The sequence below is a fragment of the Micropterus salmoides genome, unplaced genomic scaffold, assembly GCF_014851395.1.
Source record: "Micropterus salmoides isolate LMB-PRFRI ecotype aquatic unplaced genomic scaffold, ASM1485139v1 Ms_hic_scaffold_1, whole genome shotgun sequence".
NCBI lineage: Eukaryota > Metazoa > Chordata > Actinopteri > Centrarchiformes > Centrarchidae > Micropterus > Micropterus salmoides.
The window spans coordinates 5624180-5642966 of NW_024040040.1; the positions used below are offsets into that span (position 1 = coordinate 5624180).

The 18787-nt window shown below is 41.3% G+C and overlaps 2 protein-coding genes across 2 annotated transcripts in view; both read right to left on the reverse strand.

Annotated features, from left to right (window-relative positions):
* Positions 1 to 18787, reverse strand: part of LOC119910112 (nucleotide-binding oligomerization domain-containing protein 1-like) — a 1078472-nt gene that overhangs the window by 1051170 nt on the left and 8515 nt on the right. The gene's annotated exons all lie outside the window — the stretch shown is intronic.
* Positions 1493 to 18787, reverse strand: part of LOC119901604 — a 46953-nt gene continuing 29658 nt past the window's right edge. The window contains exons 7-18 of the mRNA XM_038717560.1: positions 12339 to 12743; positions 10436 to 10870; positions 7067 to 7471; positions 5549 to 5989; positions 4996 to 5256; positions 4628 to 4882; positions 4296 to 4544; positions 3893 to 4150; positions 3290 to 3592; positions 2922 to 3191; positions 2710 to 2793; positions 1493 to 2554 (exon numbers count right to left, since the gene is read on the reverse strand). Of these exons, the coding sequence (XP_038573488.1) occupies positions 2488 to 2554; positions 2710 to 2793; positions 2922 to 3191; positions 3290 to 3592; positions 3893 to 4150; positions 4296 to 4544; positions 4628 to 4882; positions 4996 to 5256; positions 5549 to 5989; positions 7067 to 7471; positions 10436 to 10870; positions 12339 to 12743 (3433 nt within the window). The 3' untranslated portion in view covers positions 1493 to 2487. The remainder of the gene's footprint in view (positions 2555 to 2709; positions 2794 to 2921; positions 3192 to 3289; positions 3593 to 3892; positions 4151 to 4295; positions 4545 to 4627; positions 4883 to 4995; positions 5257 to 5548; positions 5990 to 7066; positions 7472 to 10435; positions 10871 to 12338; positions 12744 to 18787) is intronic.

Consider the following 18787-nt stretch of genomic DNA (forward strand, 5'->3'; position numbering starts at 1 on the left):
TATGATTGTGTTTTGAGACTCAACTCCTTGAATCTATGTGTTAAGCTGCTTTCTTACATCGAGCAGAGAAAAATGTCTGGGGATCTCATCATCTGTCCAGCATGAGGTTTTTTTAATTACTGCATGAATGTACAGTTCAATAAAGTCAGAAGTTTCATATGCAAGAAATCCACCACTTTTCCTGTTGTCACGCCTATATTACAAACAGCGTGTTAGAGCAAAGGTCATCACAAGTAAAATGTGAAGTTTAACATAAAGGAGAGCAGCTTCTTCATCCCAATATGTCAGATGATGATACAGACATGTAACCAGAGAAAGAGTTTTACAGCTGACATCAGGTTCACAGTTCATTTCACAGTTTTAAAATGTCTAGTTTAAGGTTTTAGACAGATCCAGGATGAGGAGGTGGTGGATGTGGAAGGAGGAGCAGCAGAGAGGTATTTCTGGAGATCACACTGCTCTCCCTGAGGAGGAGGATGAAGCAGGAGGAGCTGGCTGACTCAAATCTGACCTGAAGCAGAGGTCTCAGTGTTGAAGAGATTGCTAAAGCAGGAAACCCAACCCTTCTGGATCAGGTCTACGAAGAGCTCTACATCACAGAGGGAGGGACTGCAGAGGTCAGTGATGAACATGAGGTCAGACAGATTGAAACAGCATCCAGGAAACTCAGTGGATGTGCTGGTGACAAACCTGATCAGGAGGAACCTGCTTCACTTTGCTCGCCTCTGGATAACCACACGAGCTGCAGCAGCCAATCAATGACACACTGTTTAAGCTTTTAATTGTCAAACACTGCTAATATACCCATGTGACATGCTGTAGGCTTATATGAAAAGCTGATGGCTTTAATGACTGACATTAAAGTTACATCAGGTGGCCCATAGAATGACCCTCATGCATTTGAACAAATCCTTGACCTTTTCTTTAGAAACACTTCTTCCAAACACTTTGCACACATGACACAGACATTTTCTCCTTTACTGTGCTGCACTAATCCCTGACCCTGTAAGTTTAGGGCTACACCTCTGCCCACGGTATCACTCATTTGCCAACATTGCCATAATAATAACTATAAATGTAGTGTGTGAGTTCATGGTGATGAAGGAACATGTGAGTAAGTGCAGAAGAGGCTCACTGATGGGTTTTAATAAGTTTTAATATATCAGGCTGTGTTACACACACACACACACACAGTACTTATTAGTAGATACATTCAGGTTTTGGGGCTTCTTTAATGTTAATAAAATAAAATACATCACTAGACTTCTTATTTAGGTTCAATGTGTTCCTCTTGTATATTTCATATTTATGTTTTAGAATCTGCAGGTTTTTGTAACAACATATTGACATTTGTTTGTGTCTTTCATCGACCATGTGTCAACATCTGTGTGTCCACTGTGTCTCTCTCTCCTGTGTTTCTGCTCAGGTTTGGGTCCTGTGTCTCTGTGTGAGCTGCTTCCTGTGCAGAGAAACACTGGAGACAACAGACAGCTGACATTTCACAACTTTATCTCCCTTTTCAAATAAATCACATTACAAACAGTTCATTTATCTTGTGACTGTTTACAGGCAGAAACAGTGGACCTTTACATATCTTTTGTTTTTACTGACCAACTCCAACTTGAAGATCTGTCTTTGTGTTCTGTGTTCCAGAATAAAAGTTAATCATTTCTAATCTTATCAAAAAGAAATACTTTTGTGCTTCTTCTGGTTCAAATATAAACGAGTAGGTTTCTGTTTTACAAGCCGAGTGATGAGTTTTAATGATCTGTAACATAACTGTAATAAATGTTAGTCATACAAACATATCCCAAAGTACATAAATTATATATAATGTAGCTAGAGGCATTTGGCTCTTATCCGTAACATTTACAACAGTACATTTCACAATATTATAGAATACTTTTTGTATTGTCTGTTTCTGGCACAAAGTCACTCAGCTGGTTAACACAGATTTTCACCTTTTTTTCATTATTATCATTATTGCGGCAGTTTACATTAAATGAGGTATTTTAATGAGGAAAAGTTCAGAAAACTGTCAAATAAAGAGAAAATAATTTATTTCTATCTTCATGTATCAACCATGTTTTTTCTCCTGACCTCATCTTTCTTGTATCGTTCATCATCCTCTCTGCTCTGAAGTAAACATGGACCACAAAGTACCTGTATACAAAAATACACAATTAGTTCTCCCAGAATAAGAAAAGACAGTTATCCCAAAATATTACTTATTTGTTTTGCTAGAATGAGAAAAGAGTTGAATCATGATCCCAACAGAACAATCTGACGTGTAAACATTGGGAGAATTATTACAGAATAATCTTCAGTATCTCAAGAATGAGACGTAATCATTAATGTCCTCCATATAAACTGTCTTCTTAATTATTAAAGTCAAAGTACTAATACAGAAATATTTTCATGTAATGATCGTTAGACATCAAGCAGTTATTCCCCGATCAGCACATTAGCTCCACACTGACGAGCGGGTCACCAGAGTTCAAACCGCTTGTCTTTCTTAAAGGGTGTTCGGTCCACAAAGTTGTTGCTGAAGAGTCTAGAAAAACACCAGAGCAGAGAGCAAACGTCACTCATTCAGCCACAATAACATGAGGAACAGGAGGAATTGAACTCGTCTGAGATCATGAAGGATTTCTCTGTGAGCACAAATGTCTTCATAAATGAACGGAGCACTAATTAATGTTTGCTCACCGCACAGTGCTGATGGAGGGGTTGATGGAGACCAGGTGGAGTAACTTTCCAGCTGAAGCATCAGAGATCTTATTGTGACTCAGACTGTAACATGCACACAAACACAAACAGAGACACGGCGCTACATTTATTACTGCCGAGGACAGAGCCCACACAGCGCTGTACGCATTTTAGTCACATGATCACATGTGTGTGTACAGGGGGACACTCACTCCAGGACCTGGACTTTGTGCAGATGTGTGATGAGTGTGAGCAGCAGCTGGTCGGTGAGCTCACAGTGACTGAGGTCCAGCTCTGTCAGCCCTTCAGAGAAGTCCAGCATCAGGGCCAAAGCTCCACAGGCCCTCTGATCCAGTGAGGTGTGACTGAGGTCCAGCTCTCCGTCCAGGGCTCTACACAGGGACACCGCCCGTCTCACTGTGTCCCCCTCACTGTTCACAGGAACCAGGGACACCAGCTGGAGGAGGACGGCTTTACTGGCTCTAAACAGGCCAATCAGAGCAAAGAACAGACGGTTACGATGCATCAACATGAGAACAAGCTCCTTCTCTGGTTTAGGTCACGCTGTGGTCTTTCCCACCTGAGGCGGACTCTGCGGAGGACAGGAAACAGCAGGTCCAGTCCGCTGTCCTCCACCTCGCAGTCCTGCAGGTTGAGCTGTGTGTCCCGGACGCTGCGTCTCAGGATGGCGGAGACGGCCCCGCAGTCCTCACCGGTCAGACTGAGAGTCTCGCTCTGATCCTCCTCTGGCAGCTCCACACAGGAGGAGCAGGACAGATCCAGCCTGTGCTGCACAGTCCTGAGCAGGCCGACTGCTGCCCCCTGCTGGGCGTCAGAGGCAGCACAGCAGTGCACCAGCCTCAGCAGCAGGTTCCTGTCCACACTGGAGGGAACATGGATTCAAAAATACATCATTATCAACATCTGAACAAACAATCTGATATTGATTGATATATAATATTTATTTTCAACATGGGTCTGATTATTGAAGTTGTTTCAGTCGTTTCTATCAGTAAAGCTTAAGATTTGGTAACACGGTAAGAACCAGTTTGTGAAGAATCAGAATGATCTTTTTACGTCATATATATATATATTTTCCAAGGTGCTCCAGGTAAAGGTGCATTATCTCCTGTGTGTTGGAGAGGACTGATCCAGGCACAGCTCTGAGAAACGAATGTCTGACCTGAGCTGAGAAACTTTGTCCAGCGTAAAGAGGATGGACTCTGTGTCCCCTGTTGGTATGGAGGTCCACTGGAGGTTCAGTTTAACTCTGTCACTGTGTTTGAGGGTGAAGAGCAGAGCAGCACAGTCCACAGAGTCCATCTCTCTGCAGGTCAGGTTGATCACATGATCCAGTGACCTCAGTAAACTGGGTATAATGGGACTGGCACGAGCTTTATAGATCTCTCTGATGGCAGTCAACACAAAGCCGGGACAGGGCCTGAAAGCAGAAAGTGTGTTCACCAGGACACTTTGTTCAGTCAAAGAATGAACAAACTGCTGTAAAACATGAGCCACAACAACACAAGAGATTGAACAGGATCAGCTGGACGTCTGTTTCTGGTAAAAACAAACAAAGTGATCACCTTTTAAATACAATCCTGTCCAGAAAGGGAAGCAGACGTGTGACGCTCTCCTGTAAGAAGAGGTTCTTCCTCAGGTTCACAGTGATGGTCTGAGCTGACGACTGCTGCAGCAGATAGTGAAGAAGCTCCCAGTTCAGACAGCAGGAGCTCAGGTCTCCACCAACCTTACTCAAGAAGGACCGGGTCAAGACCTCGTCCTGGACTTCATGGAGGAGGGAGAGGAGCTGCTGGAAAATCTCCTGACTCAGTCTGCAGATAAAAAGTGAAGTATTAATACATTTAGCATGTTCATTGATTAGTAAGTGTTGATGAGGCTCAGGAAAGACGTTTACTTGATGGTTAGAGGGCCGTCGTGCAGCAGCAGAGGAATGAGACCCTGAGCAGGGACGCAGAACTCATTCAGGTCCAACCGTCTGACTGCCCAGGATCTCAGCAGGGACGCCAAACTACTGACGACCTTCAACAGCACTCTGTCTGATGGTCGGGATTTCTGAGGGGCCAGAGAAAGCTCTTCAACAGCCAACGGACAGGCCGCTCTCCCTCTTCTCACCCATCGAGACAGTAGCAAGGCCATGTCGCTGGAAAGCCTGGAAACCAAAGACAGAGAGCAGCTGTGATGTAAAAGACGTTCAGCACTAACTGGACATCCAAACTGGAGGAGATGGTGTTAAAGAGCAAAGGTAATGATATAAATGTGAACCTCAGACTGTGGAGTTGTGTTGTACAGCTGAAGAGGAGGGAGGCTCCTCTGACAGACATCTTTCTGGGTGTGAGGACCAGATCCACATCAGAGCCACAGAGTCTGAGAACCCTCCCCACAGACCTGCAGGTTTTCCTGTGTAACTCTCCTGTTAACAGCAGGCTGAAGCCCAGGAGCTGCAGCACAGAGGCCAACTGCTCGGCCTCTCTGGATCTTACAGAGATGACTGCACACAGACTCTGGAAGAACTCTGGATCACAGCTAAAACACAAAGTGATGCATGAAGAGTGAAAACAGCAAAGGTAAAGTACAGCACATACTGCGTTACAAAGTAACTCGGGTACAAAGTCTTAACCAAAGGATGAAATTCAAAAATCAAATTGTGATTAGCTGTGATAATATCACACTAATACAGTATATTACATTGTTCTGCTAATTACTAAACAGAGAAATATAATTAAACTTTATCCACATAATGTTTATTTGTAAATGAGAGTAGATTTAGAAAGAAATAACATATTATTTTTCAAAATATAGTGTTTCTGTAACTTACCTGAGCTGTGAGATATAAGGCAGACACTGTAGGAAACTCCTCACTTCACTCTCTTCATCTGAGCAGCCTGTCAGCTCCACTGGTTTCTTTTCTGTTTGGAGTTTCAACACTTCCAGGAGGATGGAGGTCTTTCTCTCTGAGAGGTCTATGGACCAGACTGCAGGAGCTGACTGGAAAACTGACTGTAAGGATGGAAGGACTCTCAAGCCTGTTTTAGTCTCATAGTCCTTCAGGTGGGAGTACAGATTCAGCAGGAAACCACTCTGATATTTGTAATCATCATCATCATCCATGTCTCTCTCATTAAAAGGGAATGATTGATATCTGCACACTGATGTTAACAGCTCCAATATCTTTTCTCCTGTCTGCTGTTCTCTCTCTGCGGCTGCACAGAACAGATTCCCAAAGAACTTGGCTTCACTTTGAAACTGGATTAAGACACTGCAATGAAAATTTTACATTTTGTTATGATCTGATGTCAACAGCAGAAAAACAGCCATGAATTACTGATATGGAGTTTATCTGCTGAAAGCCTACAAATATCTGCTCATGAGCAGAATACACTAAAATAAATCAACCTGAAATTCAAGCAAAAATAATTTTAAAAGGGATATATGTGGATTTAAGAATAATAATAATAATAATAATAATAATAATCCTTATTTGTAGAGCACTTTTCAAAAACAAGTTACAAAGTGCTCTAACAAGTGTAAAGACAATAATACCCAAGAGACAATAATACAAAAAAAACAATACAAGATAAAAGCATGAAAGCATTGAAAAGAAAACTGTTACTAAAATATAATCTTGACAAAATGTTGAATGAAGCAGGAAAGTCAGGCTACAAAGGTGTATCCTCTCCTCTGTATTAAAGATTGTATGTTATACTGGAATACCACTCCTGAACCAACAGGGTGGCTGAAAGGAAAACTTTACCAAAAACATTTATTAATCAATCAGCTCCAAAGCTGAAATACTGGACCACAAGTTTTAACAACCATCATTCTGTAAAACTCTATAAAACTTCATACAGTACTAGTGTCACATAATTAGGATTTCTAGTGGTTTACTGACCACATCCTGATAACGCGGTTTCTTTTCAATATTGATAATAAACCACCTGATCAAAATCCTCTCATTCGCTCCTCTTAATCATTCATCGTTCAAACACCCTCCTCAGTTATAGCTCTTTTCTTGGCTATATTAGAGTCAGGGGAGCCAATAAATGAGCTCCAATCCAGCATCCATGACCAAACACATATTGTGATAAAAAATAAAAATTATTCAGCAGGACTCTGTGGGAGCATTGCTAAGGGTGTTTGATCTGCACAGAACTCTGGGCAATGTAGGAATAAACACACTGGGCTGCGTGGAATAAAACAGCATGTCATCTATAAAACTAAACACAGTGATAACATTTATGTGGACTGATCACCTGAACACTTTACCTTCACCTTCAAACTAACAGTGAGTTTCAAAAAATGTACACGGAAGTCATATGAAGTTCAATTCATTTACCTGAGCTGTGAGATATAAGGCAGACACTGTAGGAAACTCCTCACTTCACTCTCTTCATCTGAGCAGCCTGTCAGCTCTACTGGTTTCTTCTCTGGTTGGAGTTTCAGCACTTCCAGGAGGATGGAGGTCTTTCTCTCTGAGAGGTCTATGGACCAGACTGCAGGAGCTGACTGGAAAACTGACTGTGATCTTCGTAGGACTCTCAAGCCTGTTTCAGGATCAAATGAGTACAGGTCCAGCAGGAAATCACACCATTTCTCTTTAAAAGGGAATGATTGATATCTGGACACTGATGATAACAGCTCCAGTATCTTCTCTCCTGTCTGCTGTTCTCTCTCTGCTGCTGCACAGAACAGATTCCCAAAGAACTCGACTTCACCTGAGCCTCTAAACCAGAAAGAGAAACTGGAACGAGAATTGAACATTTAGTTATGATCTGATGTCAAAAGCAGAAAAAGAGCCATGCATCACTGAGTTTATCTGCTAAAAGCCTACAAATACCTGCTGATGAGCAAAATACAGTAAATCAATTAACCTAAAACTCAAATAACAATGACTGAGCCCATGTAACTCAAACTCTGTATCAGTGAGGTGTCTGAAGTCCACTACACACTGCAGTCTGTTAACAGACAGATGCTGTCTCTTCTATGAAACCTCTGGATCCTCACTGCGCTGCGTTATTATAAACTATGATGAACCGGTCGTTGGTCAAATCTCTCTCTCTCTTCCATTGGTTTCTATATTTTGTGTTTTATTGATGTGTGATTGTTTCCTTTAACAATTTACTTTCATGATTAGAGAGGCTGCTTTCAGTCATTTTTAACGTTTCCATGTGCGCAGTAAAGTCATAGCAAATATCGTAGGTCATTAAGCAGCACAAAAAATAAAACTGTAGTTTAACACAACATGACAGGACAGAGGAAACAGAATTAAACTTTTTGCTTCTGAAATAATTTAGACGCTCTGATGGAGCTCAGGATTAATCCGCAGGATGGCTGCTTAACTCCAAACAGTTACACTGTATGAACCTGGTCTCATACACAGTGTATGAGACCTTTTGGATGCTTAGAAGAACACTGAACAGGAATCAACATTACATCCTGTCCGATCCTGTCGGCTTGTCAGGAGATTTTGATAATCAATGAAGTTACACTGCTGTGTATCATGTGTAAATGCAAACAGCAGCTCTCTTACCATTGGAGTAATGAGCTCTAAAATAATAACAACAGTGAAATACTGCACCGATGACTTTAGACCTGTTTTTTTTTGTGGTCAATGGTGCAATTGCTTTCTGCTGCCTCAAGATAGCAATGTGCCAACAATCTTCCTGACCAAACCTCATTTTAAGACCAATACTCCCAAGGGTGCACATATGGGTGCGTGTGCATTTGCAACTTAAATGACATGTCTGTGTCGGTTGGGAAGTGGCAACAACACTTGCGCTAGGCTTTGCGCAGGGTGCGCGATAGGGCGCTAAAGAACAAAGAAGCTAGGAAAGAATACAAGAGGAAAACCTAATTACTGAAAAGGAACACAGGAAGCAAAGGAGGTGGGGGAGGTCTAACAATACCATGCCACAGAGTTTACCCAGGTGATGGCGCATAGATAAGACACTTGCCTTTGGTGTGGGAAACCTGGGTTTGATTCCCACTGTGAGACATCCACCACTGTGTCCCTGAGCAAGACACTTAACCCCTGGCTGCTCCAGAGGCGTGCGACCTCTGACATGTATAGCAATTGTAAGTCGCTTTGGATAAAAGCGTCAGCTAAATGAATAAATGTAATGTAAAACACAATGACACTGAGTCTAATAACGTTCAAAAATAAAACCCTAAACACCAACCCAAAACCATTACAGTTACGAATGCTTCGGCCAAATGTATTATATAACTATGAAACTGACACCCTTTCCTCCTCATAAATTATTGTCATAATTAAAATATTTAACTATAAAATCTAGTGTCCTAGTCCTAGTTTACAATGGATTATGGAATATCCATATTGAAAGGAGTAGTTTTCATTTTCATTGTTTTTATTGATTTGGCCTATAACGTAATAAAATGTACCTCTGACGCTATTGTTTACATTTCTTCAGTCATGTAAGTCTTTTGATTGTTTGCTTTAAGGGCCATGCTTCCCTCTTACAACTTCACTGCTGTCTCCATGTTTAACCTCTAAGCAAATGTATTTCCTTACATAGAGAAATGGAGCCGTGGCAGTATGCTGAGTGCAAATAGCGCCTGTCAATTTAGAATAATTCTGATTCACTAACATTCACACTGTTGTAAGAACAAAAACGGCATGCATGTGTCATTAATCCAATGGAAATTTTGCGTGTGTACTTATTTTGTGTGCAAAGTAAGAATATTTCTCAACACATATTAGTGAAGGAGGCCCATTGACTCTTCTGGATTATTCATTCTGATATTTTGTAACATGTGTGCGTTTCTGTGTTGTCGCTTATTCACTCTGCCCCAGGTCTGCTTGTCATGTCAAGTCTCTCTGTTTTCCTCTGCTCTCTCTCTCTGCCTTGTTAGTCTCATGTCTGTCACCTGTGTTGCTCCCGCCCTGCTCGTTAGTCCCTGTGTATATATACCTGGTGTTTCTGTCTTGTCTTTGTCCAGTCATTGTTCATGTTATCCCCCAGTCTGTTGCGTGTGTACTTGCTGCCTGCCTGTAACCAGCCTTGCTTGTCTTGTCTCCCTGTACCTTTTGGATTTCTGTTAGAATCACCTTGTTTTTTGGACTCTGTTAACCAGCCACTCTGTCAGTAAGTGTGCTCGCCTTTAGTTTGTTTTCCCTCAATAAACCCCGTTGAACTATACCTGCTCCACTCTGTGTCCTGCGTTTGGGTCCTCCAACCTGCCTCCACACCACTAATCGTGACAAATTCCAATCCAACAATCCATGACCAATAACATGTAACCAAAGATTCAATATTATGTAGCTGCACTACTGGAGGCTGCAGTTTCAGGACCGCAGCATTCCTTGGACCGCAGTTCTAGGACCGTTGTACTTTTACAACAGCGCCATCTAGTGGAGTGGTAGTGGTAATGCACAGTAACACGAAGGAGGTTAACCCTGTCTGCTAGCAGCTGTAGGGTTAACCGGTCAACATGCATACAATCAATAACTTCGGTTTAGGCACACACAATTGGCTTCGGGGACTGTCAAGAATAACATAGCTAGCTAGATAGCTAGTTAGGACTGCGGTTCTGAAACGGCAGCCTCTGGTACTGCAGCTACATACTACTCAAGATGTTTATGATTCAGGCCTGAAAATGTGAACCACTTCAGAGATGTCTTCAGATGACTCAAGACAGAAAATTCAGCTCTAACACATTGATGTACTTAGAGAAGAACATTTACCTGAGCTGTGAGATATAAGGCAGACAATGTAGGAAATTCTTCACTTCACTCTCTTCATCTGACCAGCCTGTCAGCTCCACTGGTTTCTTCTCTGGTTGGAGTTTCAGCACTTCCAGGAGGATGGAGGTCTTTCTCTCCGAGAGGTTTATGGACCAGACTGCAGGAGCTGACTGGAAAAGTGCTCTCAGTTTTGGAATGACACTTGAACACCCTTTACTCTTGATATGCTGATAAAAATCAAGAAGGATGTTATGTAAGTCATTGTTCACAGAAAACAATGAGAGAAGTTCGTTCACTACTCTGTGAAAGCTCTCTCCTTTGTAAAGTGCTGCTCTCAGGCATAAATCCAATAACAGCTCCTGTTTTTCCCTCTCCAGTGTCCCCTGGCTTTGTTGCTGGTCCTGTAATCCTGGACCTCTGTAGGTCCACCTGAAGCTTTATGATAACAAACACATGTATCAAACAGTGCATTACTGTAAAACTGTAATTTAATTGAAATCTATGCACATAAAGATGTAAACAAAAACAATGTTCACACTGTGCTAATCATTTGCAAAAATCTGTTAGTGCTACTATTTCTGCATTTTTTTTTTAACATGTGTTTAGTATATTTCTTTATTAGAACAATGCTTCTTGGCAAAAACTCCTATACCATTGGAATGCCCGCTTATTTCCCTTTTAAATGGTGCCTCATTTGTAAGGAACATGTATTTGTGGGAGAAGTACGCAATTAACGGTTATCGGATCGGTGGGAAAAAAATCCATATCATGCATCAACAGAATTTAGTTTTTAATTTATTTCTGTTAACCCTTCTATGATTGTTTTTGTGTACTATATGTTGACTGCTATGTAGCAGAAGAATTACATTTAAGTTAATCTGACCATTAAAGCTACCATGTACCTTAATAGGAATACATACAGATAGAGAGAGAGGAGGAGAGATGAGCTCAGCGCATCATGGGCAATCCACTGGCAGTCTAGTTCTATTGCAGGAAAACTAAGGGACGGTTCAGGACTCAGCAGAGCCAGCCCTAACTATATGCTTTATCAAAGCATAAAGTCTTAAAGGTTCAGTGTGTAAGATTTAGTAGCATCTAGTGGTGAGGGTTGTGAATTGCAGCCATCTGTCCAGTCTACCACTGCCCCCTACCCTTTCAAACAGCGTAGGACAGCTACGGTGGCTGACACAGCACAAATGATGTCTCTTCTGAGACAGCAGAGATTGTCCAGTCAAGAAATTAGGTTGTTTTAGGTATATTTATTAAGAAATTATATTTACTTAATTATTCAGTAAAACTATGTTATTGTGACTATATGTCCCTTTAAAAATTGTATAGTGGTAATTTATGCATGCTTATACAAAACGTATCTTGACCTTCTGGAGGTTCTAATGGCGAATTTTAGGACAAGATCATCCAAAAATATAAAACCAATGTTGTTACAAAGATTTTAGGTTAAACATAGCTAATTTTAACGTAAGTAAAGATTATTTAGATTAGTGAACAAAAGAGGTCCCTAGATGGAAGTAGAAAAGATATTCACCATTAGAACAGACCAGAAAAGGTGTGGTCAGCGAACATAGAGGAGGATCATGTAGAAATCCCGCCTAAGTAGGAGGAGATTGAGGATTATAAAAGATTAAGTTTGTGAACTGCGCAGTTAGTTCATCCTGATGCCTGCTAGTATGTAACTTGGGGTTTTGTCTTGTAAAAGAATAAAGAGTCTTTTTGCACCGTTTTTTGACTCCAGTAGGTTTTTGGACCCCAAAATGTCTTTTTTAGCAAAGACTATTATATTGCTGTTGACAAGTTTTGGGTTTTTAACCCAAACTTTTCCTTCAACAGCCAAATGACAGTAAATTCAACACAAACACATTGATGTACTTAGAGGGGAACCATCTACCTGAGCTGTGAGATATAAGGCAGACACTGTAAGAAACTCCTCACTTCACTCTCTTCATCTGACCAGCCTGTCAGCTCCACTGGTTTCTTCTCTGGTTGGAGTTTCAGCACTTCCAGGAGGATGGAGGTCTTTCTCTCTGAGAGGTCTATGGACCAGACCACAGGAGCTGACTGGAAAACTGACTGTGATCTTCGTAGGACTCTCAAGCCTGTTTCAGGATCAAATGAGTACAGGTCCAGCAGGAAATCACACCATTTCTCTTTAAAAGGGAATGATTGATATCTGCACACTGATGATAAGAGCTCCAGTATCTTCTCTCCTGTCTGCTGTTCTCTCTCTGCTGCTGCACAGAACAGGTTCCCAAAGAACTTGACTTCACCTGAGCCTCTAAACTGCTGAGAGACACTGGAACGAGAATTGAACATTTTTTTTATGACCTGATGTCAAGAGCAGGTAAATGAGGTACAATCAGCATCCATGACCAATCACATGCTGGGATTAAAAATAAAAATGATTAAGAGCTCAAAATGTGAACCACTTTAAGAAATGTGGTTCATTAATATCAGTGTGTTCGTCGTAGCTCCACTAAAATCAATATGTTAGTCAACACTAACACATTAATGTACTTAGAGGGGAAACATATTTTAATGCAGGAAACTACTGCTTCATCCCTGAGATTTGCTAAATCACAGCAAAAAGCTGTAAAACAGAAAAAACAACATCAGTGACCCTGAAGAAGAAATGAACTCCTCATCATCAACACAATGGTGTTGAGACCATCTCTGTTGCTGACATTGCTGGAGCTTGTTGGATCACATCATTATAGCTGAGTCTCTGTTTCCTTTTACTGAGTCCATAGATGACTGATGAAAACAGCCTCAAAGGAACAAACTTGGTGCTTGATGGAGGAAACACGTATCAGTTCATGGGAGATGAGCAGACTCTGTGGGAGCATGCTAGGGGGGTTGATCTGCACAGAACTCTGGGTAATGTAGGAATAAACACAGTGGGCTGCGTGGAATAAAACAGCATGTCATCTATAAAACTAAACAGTGATATAATAATAATAATCATCTTTATTTGTAGAGCACTTTTCAAAAACAAGTTACAAAGTGCTTTAACAAGTGTAAAGACAATAATACCCAAGAGACAATAATACAAAAACAATACAAGATAAAAGCATGAAAACATTGAAAAGACTAAAATACAGATAAATATAAAATTAGTAAAATAGAATAAAATAAAAGGGATAAAATAAAGTCAAATAAGATCGGGAAAGGCTCTCCTATAAAAGTATGTTTTAAGAAGGGACTTAAAAGAGTTCACTGAGTCAGCCGACCTGATTTCCTCGGGCAGGCTGTTCCAGAGCCTCGGGGCCCTGACAGCAAACGCTCTGTCCCCTTTAGTTTTCAGTCGAGACTCTGGAACAGACAACAGACCTCTGCCCGAGGATCTCAAGGTACGTGCTGGTGTGTATGGGACTAAAAGGTCAGAAATATAACAAGGCGAGAGGCCATGAAGAGCTTTAAAAGTAATAAATTGAATTTTAAAGTCAATTCTAAAACATACTGGGAGCCAGTGTAGTGAAGCTAAAATAGGAGTAATGTGGTCATATTTCTTTGTTCTGGTTAAAACCTGGCAGCTGAGTTCTGGACAGTCTGGAGTCGATCAATAGATTTTTGGGTTAAACAGGTGAAAAGGCTGTTGCAATAATCCAGGCGTGATGAGATGAAGGCGTATAAAATGGTCTCGGTGTCCTTAAAAGTTAACATAGATCAATTTTTGCTATATTTCTAAGTTGATAAAAACATGATTGAAGAAGCTTTGTGGTGTGCTGCTCGAAATTTAAATTACTATCAAACCAGACACCAAGGTTCTTTGCCACAGGCTTAATGTGATTTACTAGGGAACCAGCAGATGGCAGTATTTGATTTGCCATCTGCTGGGACCCGATCACCAGGATTTCTGTTTTCTCTGAGTTCAGCTGGAGGAAATTATTTGACATCCATTTTTTAACTTCACAAAGGCAGTTGTTAAGTGAACTCAGCATTCCAGGGTCTGTGGATCTGACAGGCAAGTATATTTGTGTGTCATCAGCATAAATATGAAAAGAAATGCCATGTTTATGGATAATATGTCCAAGGGGAAGCAGATACAAGGAAAACAAAATGGGTCCTAAGACCGACCCCTGAGGCACACCATATTTAACTGGACAGAACGAGGAGACATAGTTGTTTACAGACACACAAAACTTCCTATTTGACAGGTAGGATGAAAACCATTCTAGGGCAGTACCAGAGATCCCCATCCAGTGCCTCAGTCTGTCTAACATGATGTTGTGATCAATGGTGTCAAAAGCAGCGCTATGGTCCAGGAGTACTAGGACTGAGCACATGCCTTCATCAGCAGACATTAAAAGGTCATTGGTGACTTTAAGCAGGGCAGTCTCAGTGCTGTGGTACTTCCTAAAACCAGACTAAAATTTTTCAAATATTTTGTTATTTTCCAGTACAGTGAGCAGCTATTTGGACACAATTATTTCTAGAATCTTTGCAATAAAAGGCAGTTTTGAAATTGGTCTAAAATTATGCGGGAGGGAGGGATCTAAACCAGGTTTCTTTAAAAGTGGGTTTACACAAGCCGTTTTAAAATAATCAGGGACACAACCAGTAGATAGGGAGCTGTTGAAAAAAGAGATCAAATGGGGCCCAACAGAATCTATTACTTTCAGTAAAAATTTTGTAGCTATTACATCAAGTGGGCTGGAGGACACTCTCATTTGTGATACTGTTTTTAAAAGCTCAGACAAGTCGATAGGATGAAACTGGTTAAAACTCTCTTGTTGCTGGTGAGGAACCTCTGAGTAAGAGGCCGCGGGGGTAATAGAGGCTCTGACTGACACCACCTTATTGGTAAAATAAGATAAAAACAATTCACAGTTGAGTACTTCCAGCTGAGGCACAAGGAGGGGTTGGGTTTACCAGCTGATCCACAGTCTTAAACAGAAACCTGGGATTGTGTTTATGTGTAGTAATGAGTTCAGAAAAATATTGTGTTCTCGCATCCTTAACCAAGTTATTGTATTTAATTGATAAATCCTTCAGACTGAGGTAATGGACTTGGAGACTGGATTTTTTCCATCTGCGCTCTGCTTTCCTGCATTCTATCCAGGGTTGCTTACTAGCTTTAGACGTAGGCCTAACCTTTAGAGGAGCAGTAACATTTAGTGACGACAAGCAGATATGATTGAAGTGATCGACCAGATTGTTGGTGTTGGAATCAGACAGGTGTTGGCTTTGGCTCTGAAAGAATGCGCAAAACTTTGAAACACTTTGTTCATTAAAGAAGCGAGAACACACGGAGCTTGGTGAGGCGGAATGAGTAACAGGCGAATCGCAGCTAAAAAAATACATCTGTGGTCAGATATGGTCATGTCCACTAATTCCACAGAGGAAATGCTGACACCCAGGGTAAAAACCAAATCCAGTGTATGACCACGGTTATGTGTTTGCCCTTTGACATGTTGTTTGAAGTTAAAAGAAGTGGCCATATTTAAAAAGTCAGTTGCATTAACATTGTTGGGGTCATCAACATGAATATTAAAATCGCTACAAAGAACAATTCTGTCATAATTTAAAACCAGAGTAGATAAAAATTCAGGAAGTTCTGATAAAAATCCTCCAGGCGGTTTTGGGGGGCGATAAATTATAACAAATATGATAGGTTGCAGCCCTCCAACTTTAAGAGTGAGAACTTCAAAGGAGTTAAATTCATCACAGCGTACTTGATGACATTTTAAATTTTTCCTATACACGCTCACTAGCCCACCACCACGACCACTGACCCTCGGTTGACTAAAACAATCATATTGAGGCGGACACAGTTCAGCTAGCTGGCTATAGTCATTCATCTGCAACCAGGATTCAGTTAAAAACATAAAATCTAGATTTGCAGACAAGATAAATCATTTAAGATAAAAGTCTTACTTGAAAGTGATCTCACATTGAAGAGAGACATTTTAAATGAGTTTGTTCTGGGTGCTGGAGTTGGTGCAGTTGTCCTAATCCTTAAGAGATTACTAATATTTCTATGTGGAATGTGCACATTTCGGTTTACTGGTCTATGCGTGATGATGACAGGAATAGAAGTCTTTGGAACAGCGCTGGGAGCAGACGGCTTTACATGCCAGCAGGTGGAGACAGTTGTTTGTGGCAGTGAGGCAGAGATCTGTTCAGTGAGCGGTGGTGTGTCCAGCTGTGCTGCATGAATGATTAGTCATTCACGTAAATCATGTGTGGACCGCACCACATGCTGTATGTGCGCAGCTAACATTTCTGAGCCCCGTTTGTTTGGGTGAAGTCCGTCTGTCTTAAAGAGAGGCATTCTTTGCCAGAAAATATTAAAATTCACGATATCACGTTTATGTGGACTGATCACCTTTACCTTCAAACTAACAGGGAGTTTCCAGAAATGTCCACTGAAGTCATGTGAAGTACAATTCATTTACCTGAGCTGTGAGATATAAGGAAGACACTGTAGGAAACTCCTCACTTCACTCTCTTCATCTGAACAGCCTGTCAGCTCCACTGGTTTCTTTTCTGGTTGGAGTTTCAGCACTTCCAGGAGGATGGAGGTCTTTCTCTCTGAGAGGTCTATGGACCAGACTGCAGGAGCTGACTGGAAAACTGACTGTAATGATGGAAGGACCCTCAAGCCCGTTTTAGTCTCATAGTCCTTGAGGTGGGAGTACAGATCCAGCAGGAAACCACTCTGATATTTCTGTTTATCATCATCCATGTGTCTCTCTTTAAGAGGGAATGACTGATATCTGCACACTGATGTTAACAGCTCCAGTATCTTCTCTCCTGTCTGCTGTTCTCTCTCTGCTGCTGCACAGGACAGATTCCCAAAGAACTTGACTGCACCTGAGTCTCTAAACCACTGAGAGACACTGGAACAAGAATTGAAAATTTTGTTATGATTGGATGTCAATAGCAGAAAATGAGCCATGCATTACTAATATGGAGTTTATCTGCTAAAAGCCTACAAATACCTGTCAATGAACAGAATCAAGTAAAAACAATCAACCTATAACTCAAGTAACAATGATTTAAACAGGGATATATGTGGATTTTAGAAAACTTTAACTAAATTAAATTCTTGACAAAATGTTGAAGGAAGCAGGAAAGTCAGGCTACAAAGGTGTATCCTCTCCTTTGTATTGAAGGATTGTATGTTACCTTCTTCCCAAGTACAAAGCTCTGAATGGTCAGGCACCATCTTATCTGATCTTAAAGAGCTCATACTACCTTACTACCCCACCAGAGCACTGTGCTCCCTGAATGCAGGGTTACTTGTGGTTCCTAGATTCTCCAAAAGTAGAATGGGAGCCAGAGCGTTCAGCTATCAAGCTCCTCTCCCTTGGAACCAGGTTCCAGTTCGGGATCAGGAGGCAGACACCATCTCCACATTTAAGAGTAGCCTTAAGACTTTCCTCTTTGATAAAGCTTATAGTTAGGGCTGGCTCAGGTGAGTCCTGAACCATCCCTTTGTTATAGGCCTAGACTGGCGGGAGACTTCCCATGGTGCACTGAGCTCCACTCTTCTCTTTTTTCTCTCCCTCTGTATGCAACCTCATCCCATAACTGCATGTTACTAACTCGACTTTTCCCTTTCCCGTAGTCTTGTGCTTTCTCGTCCCTTTCCTCTCTCCTCTTATCACTTTCTGCAGGTGTTTCTGGCTCTGGAGCTGTTGAGTCTGGATCTGTGGTTGCGAGTCACCTGCTGCCCCCGTGTTCCTGCTCGACACCCTCTGTTACAATTGTTACTAGTCCTATTGTTATTCTTACTTCTATTAATATCATTAACATTACTATAAATATCTGTACCATTATTCATTCAGTCTGTACCAACATTAACTGTACTGTCTGTACCTCTGTGTGTATATTGTGTAGGCTGCTCCCCCCCATCCATCCCCACCCCTCTTTATGGCTATCTCTCTCTCTCTTGTTCTTTCTCGCGCTCTCTCTTTCTCTCTCTCTCTCACCCCAACTGGTTGAGGCAGATGGCCGCCCACCCTGAGCCATGGTTCTGCTCGAGGTTTCTGCCTCTGTCTCCTAGTGCTGCTCTTGGTGGGAACTGTTGGGTTTCTGTAAATAACATCATAGAGTATGGTCTAGACCTGCTCTTTTATGAAAAGCTCTATGAGATACGAATAAAATTGAATTGAATATATACTGGAATACCACTCCTGAACCAACAGGGTGGCTGAAAGGAAACCTTTACCCAAAACATTTATTAATCAATCAGCTCCAAAGCTGAAATACTGGACCACAAGTTTTAACATCCACCATTCTGTAAAGCTCTATGAAACTTCATACAGTGCTAGTGTCACATAATTAGGATTTCTAGTGGTTTACTGACCACATCCTGATAACGTGGTTTCTTTT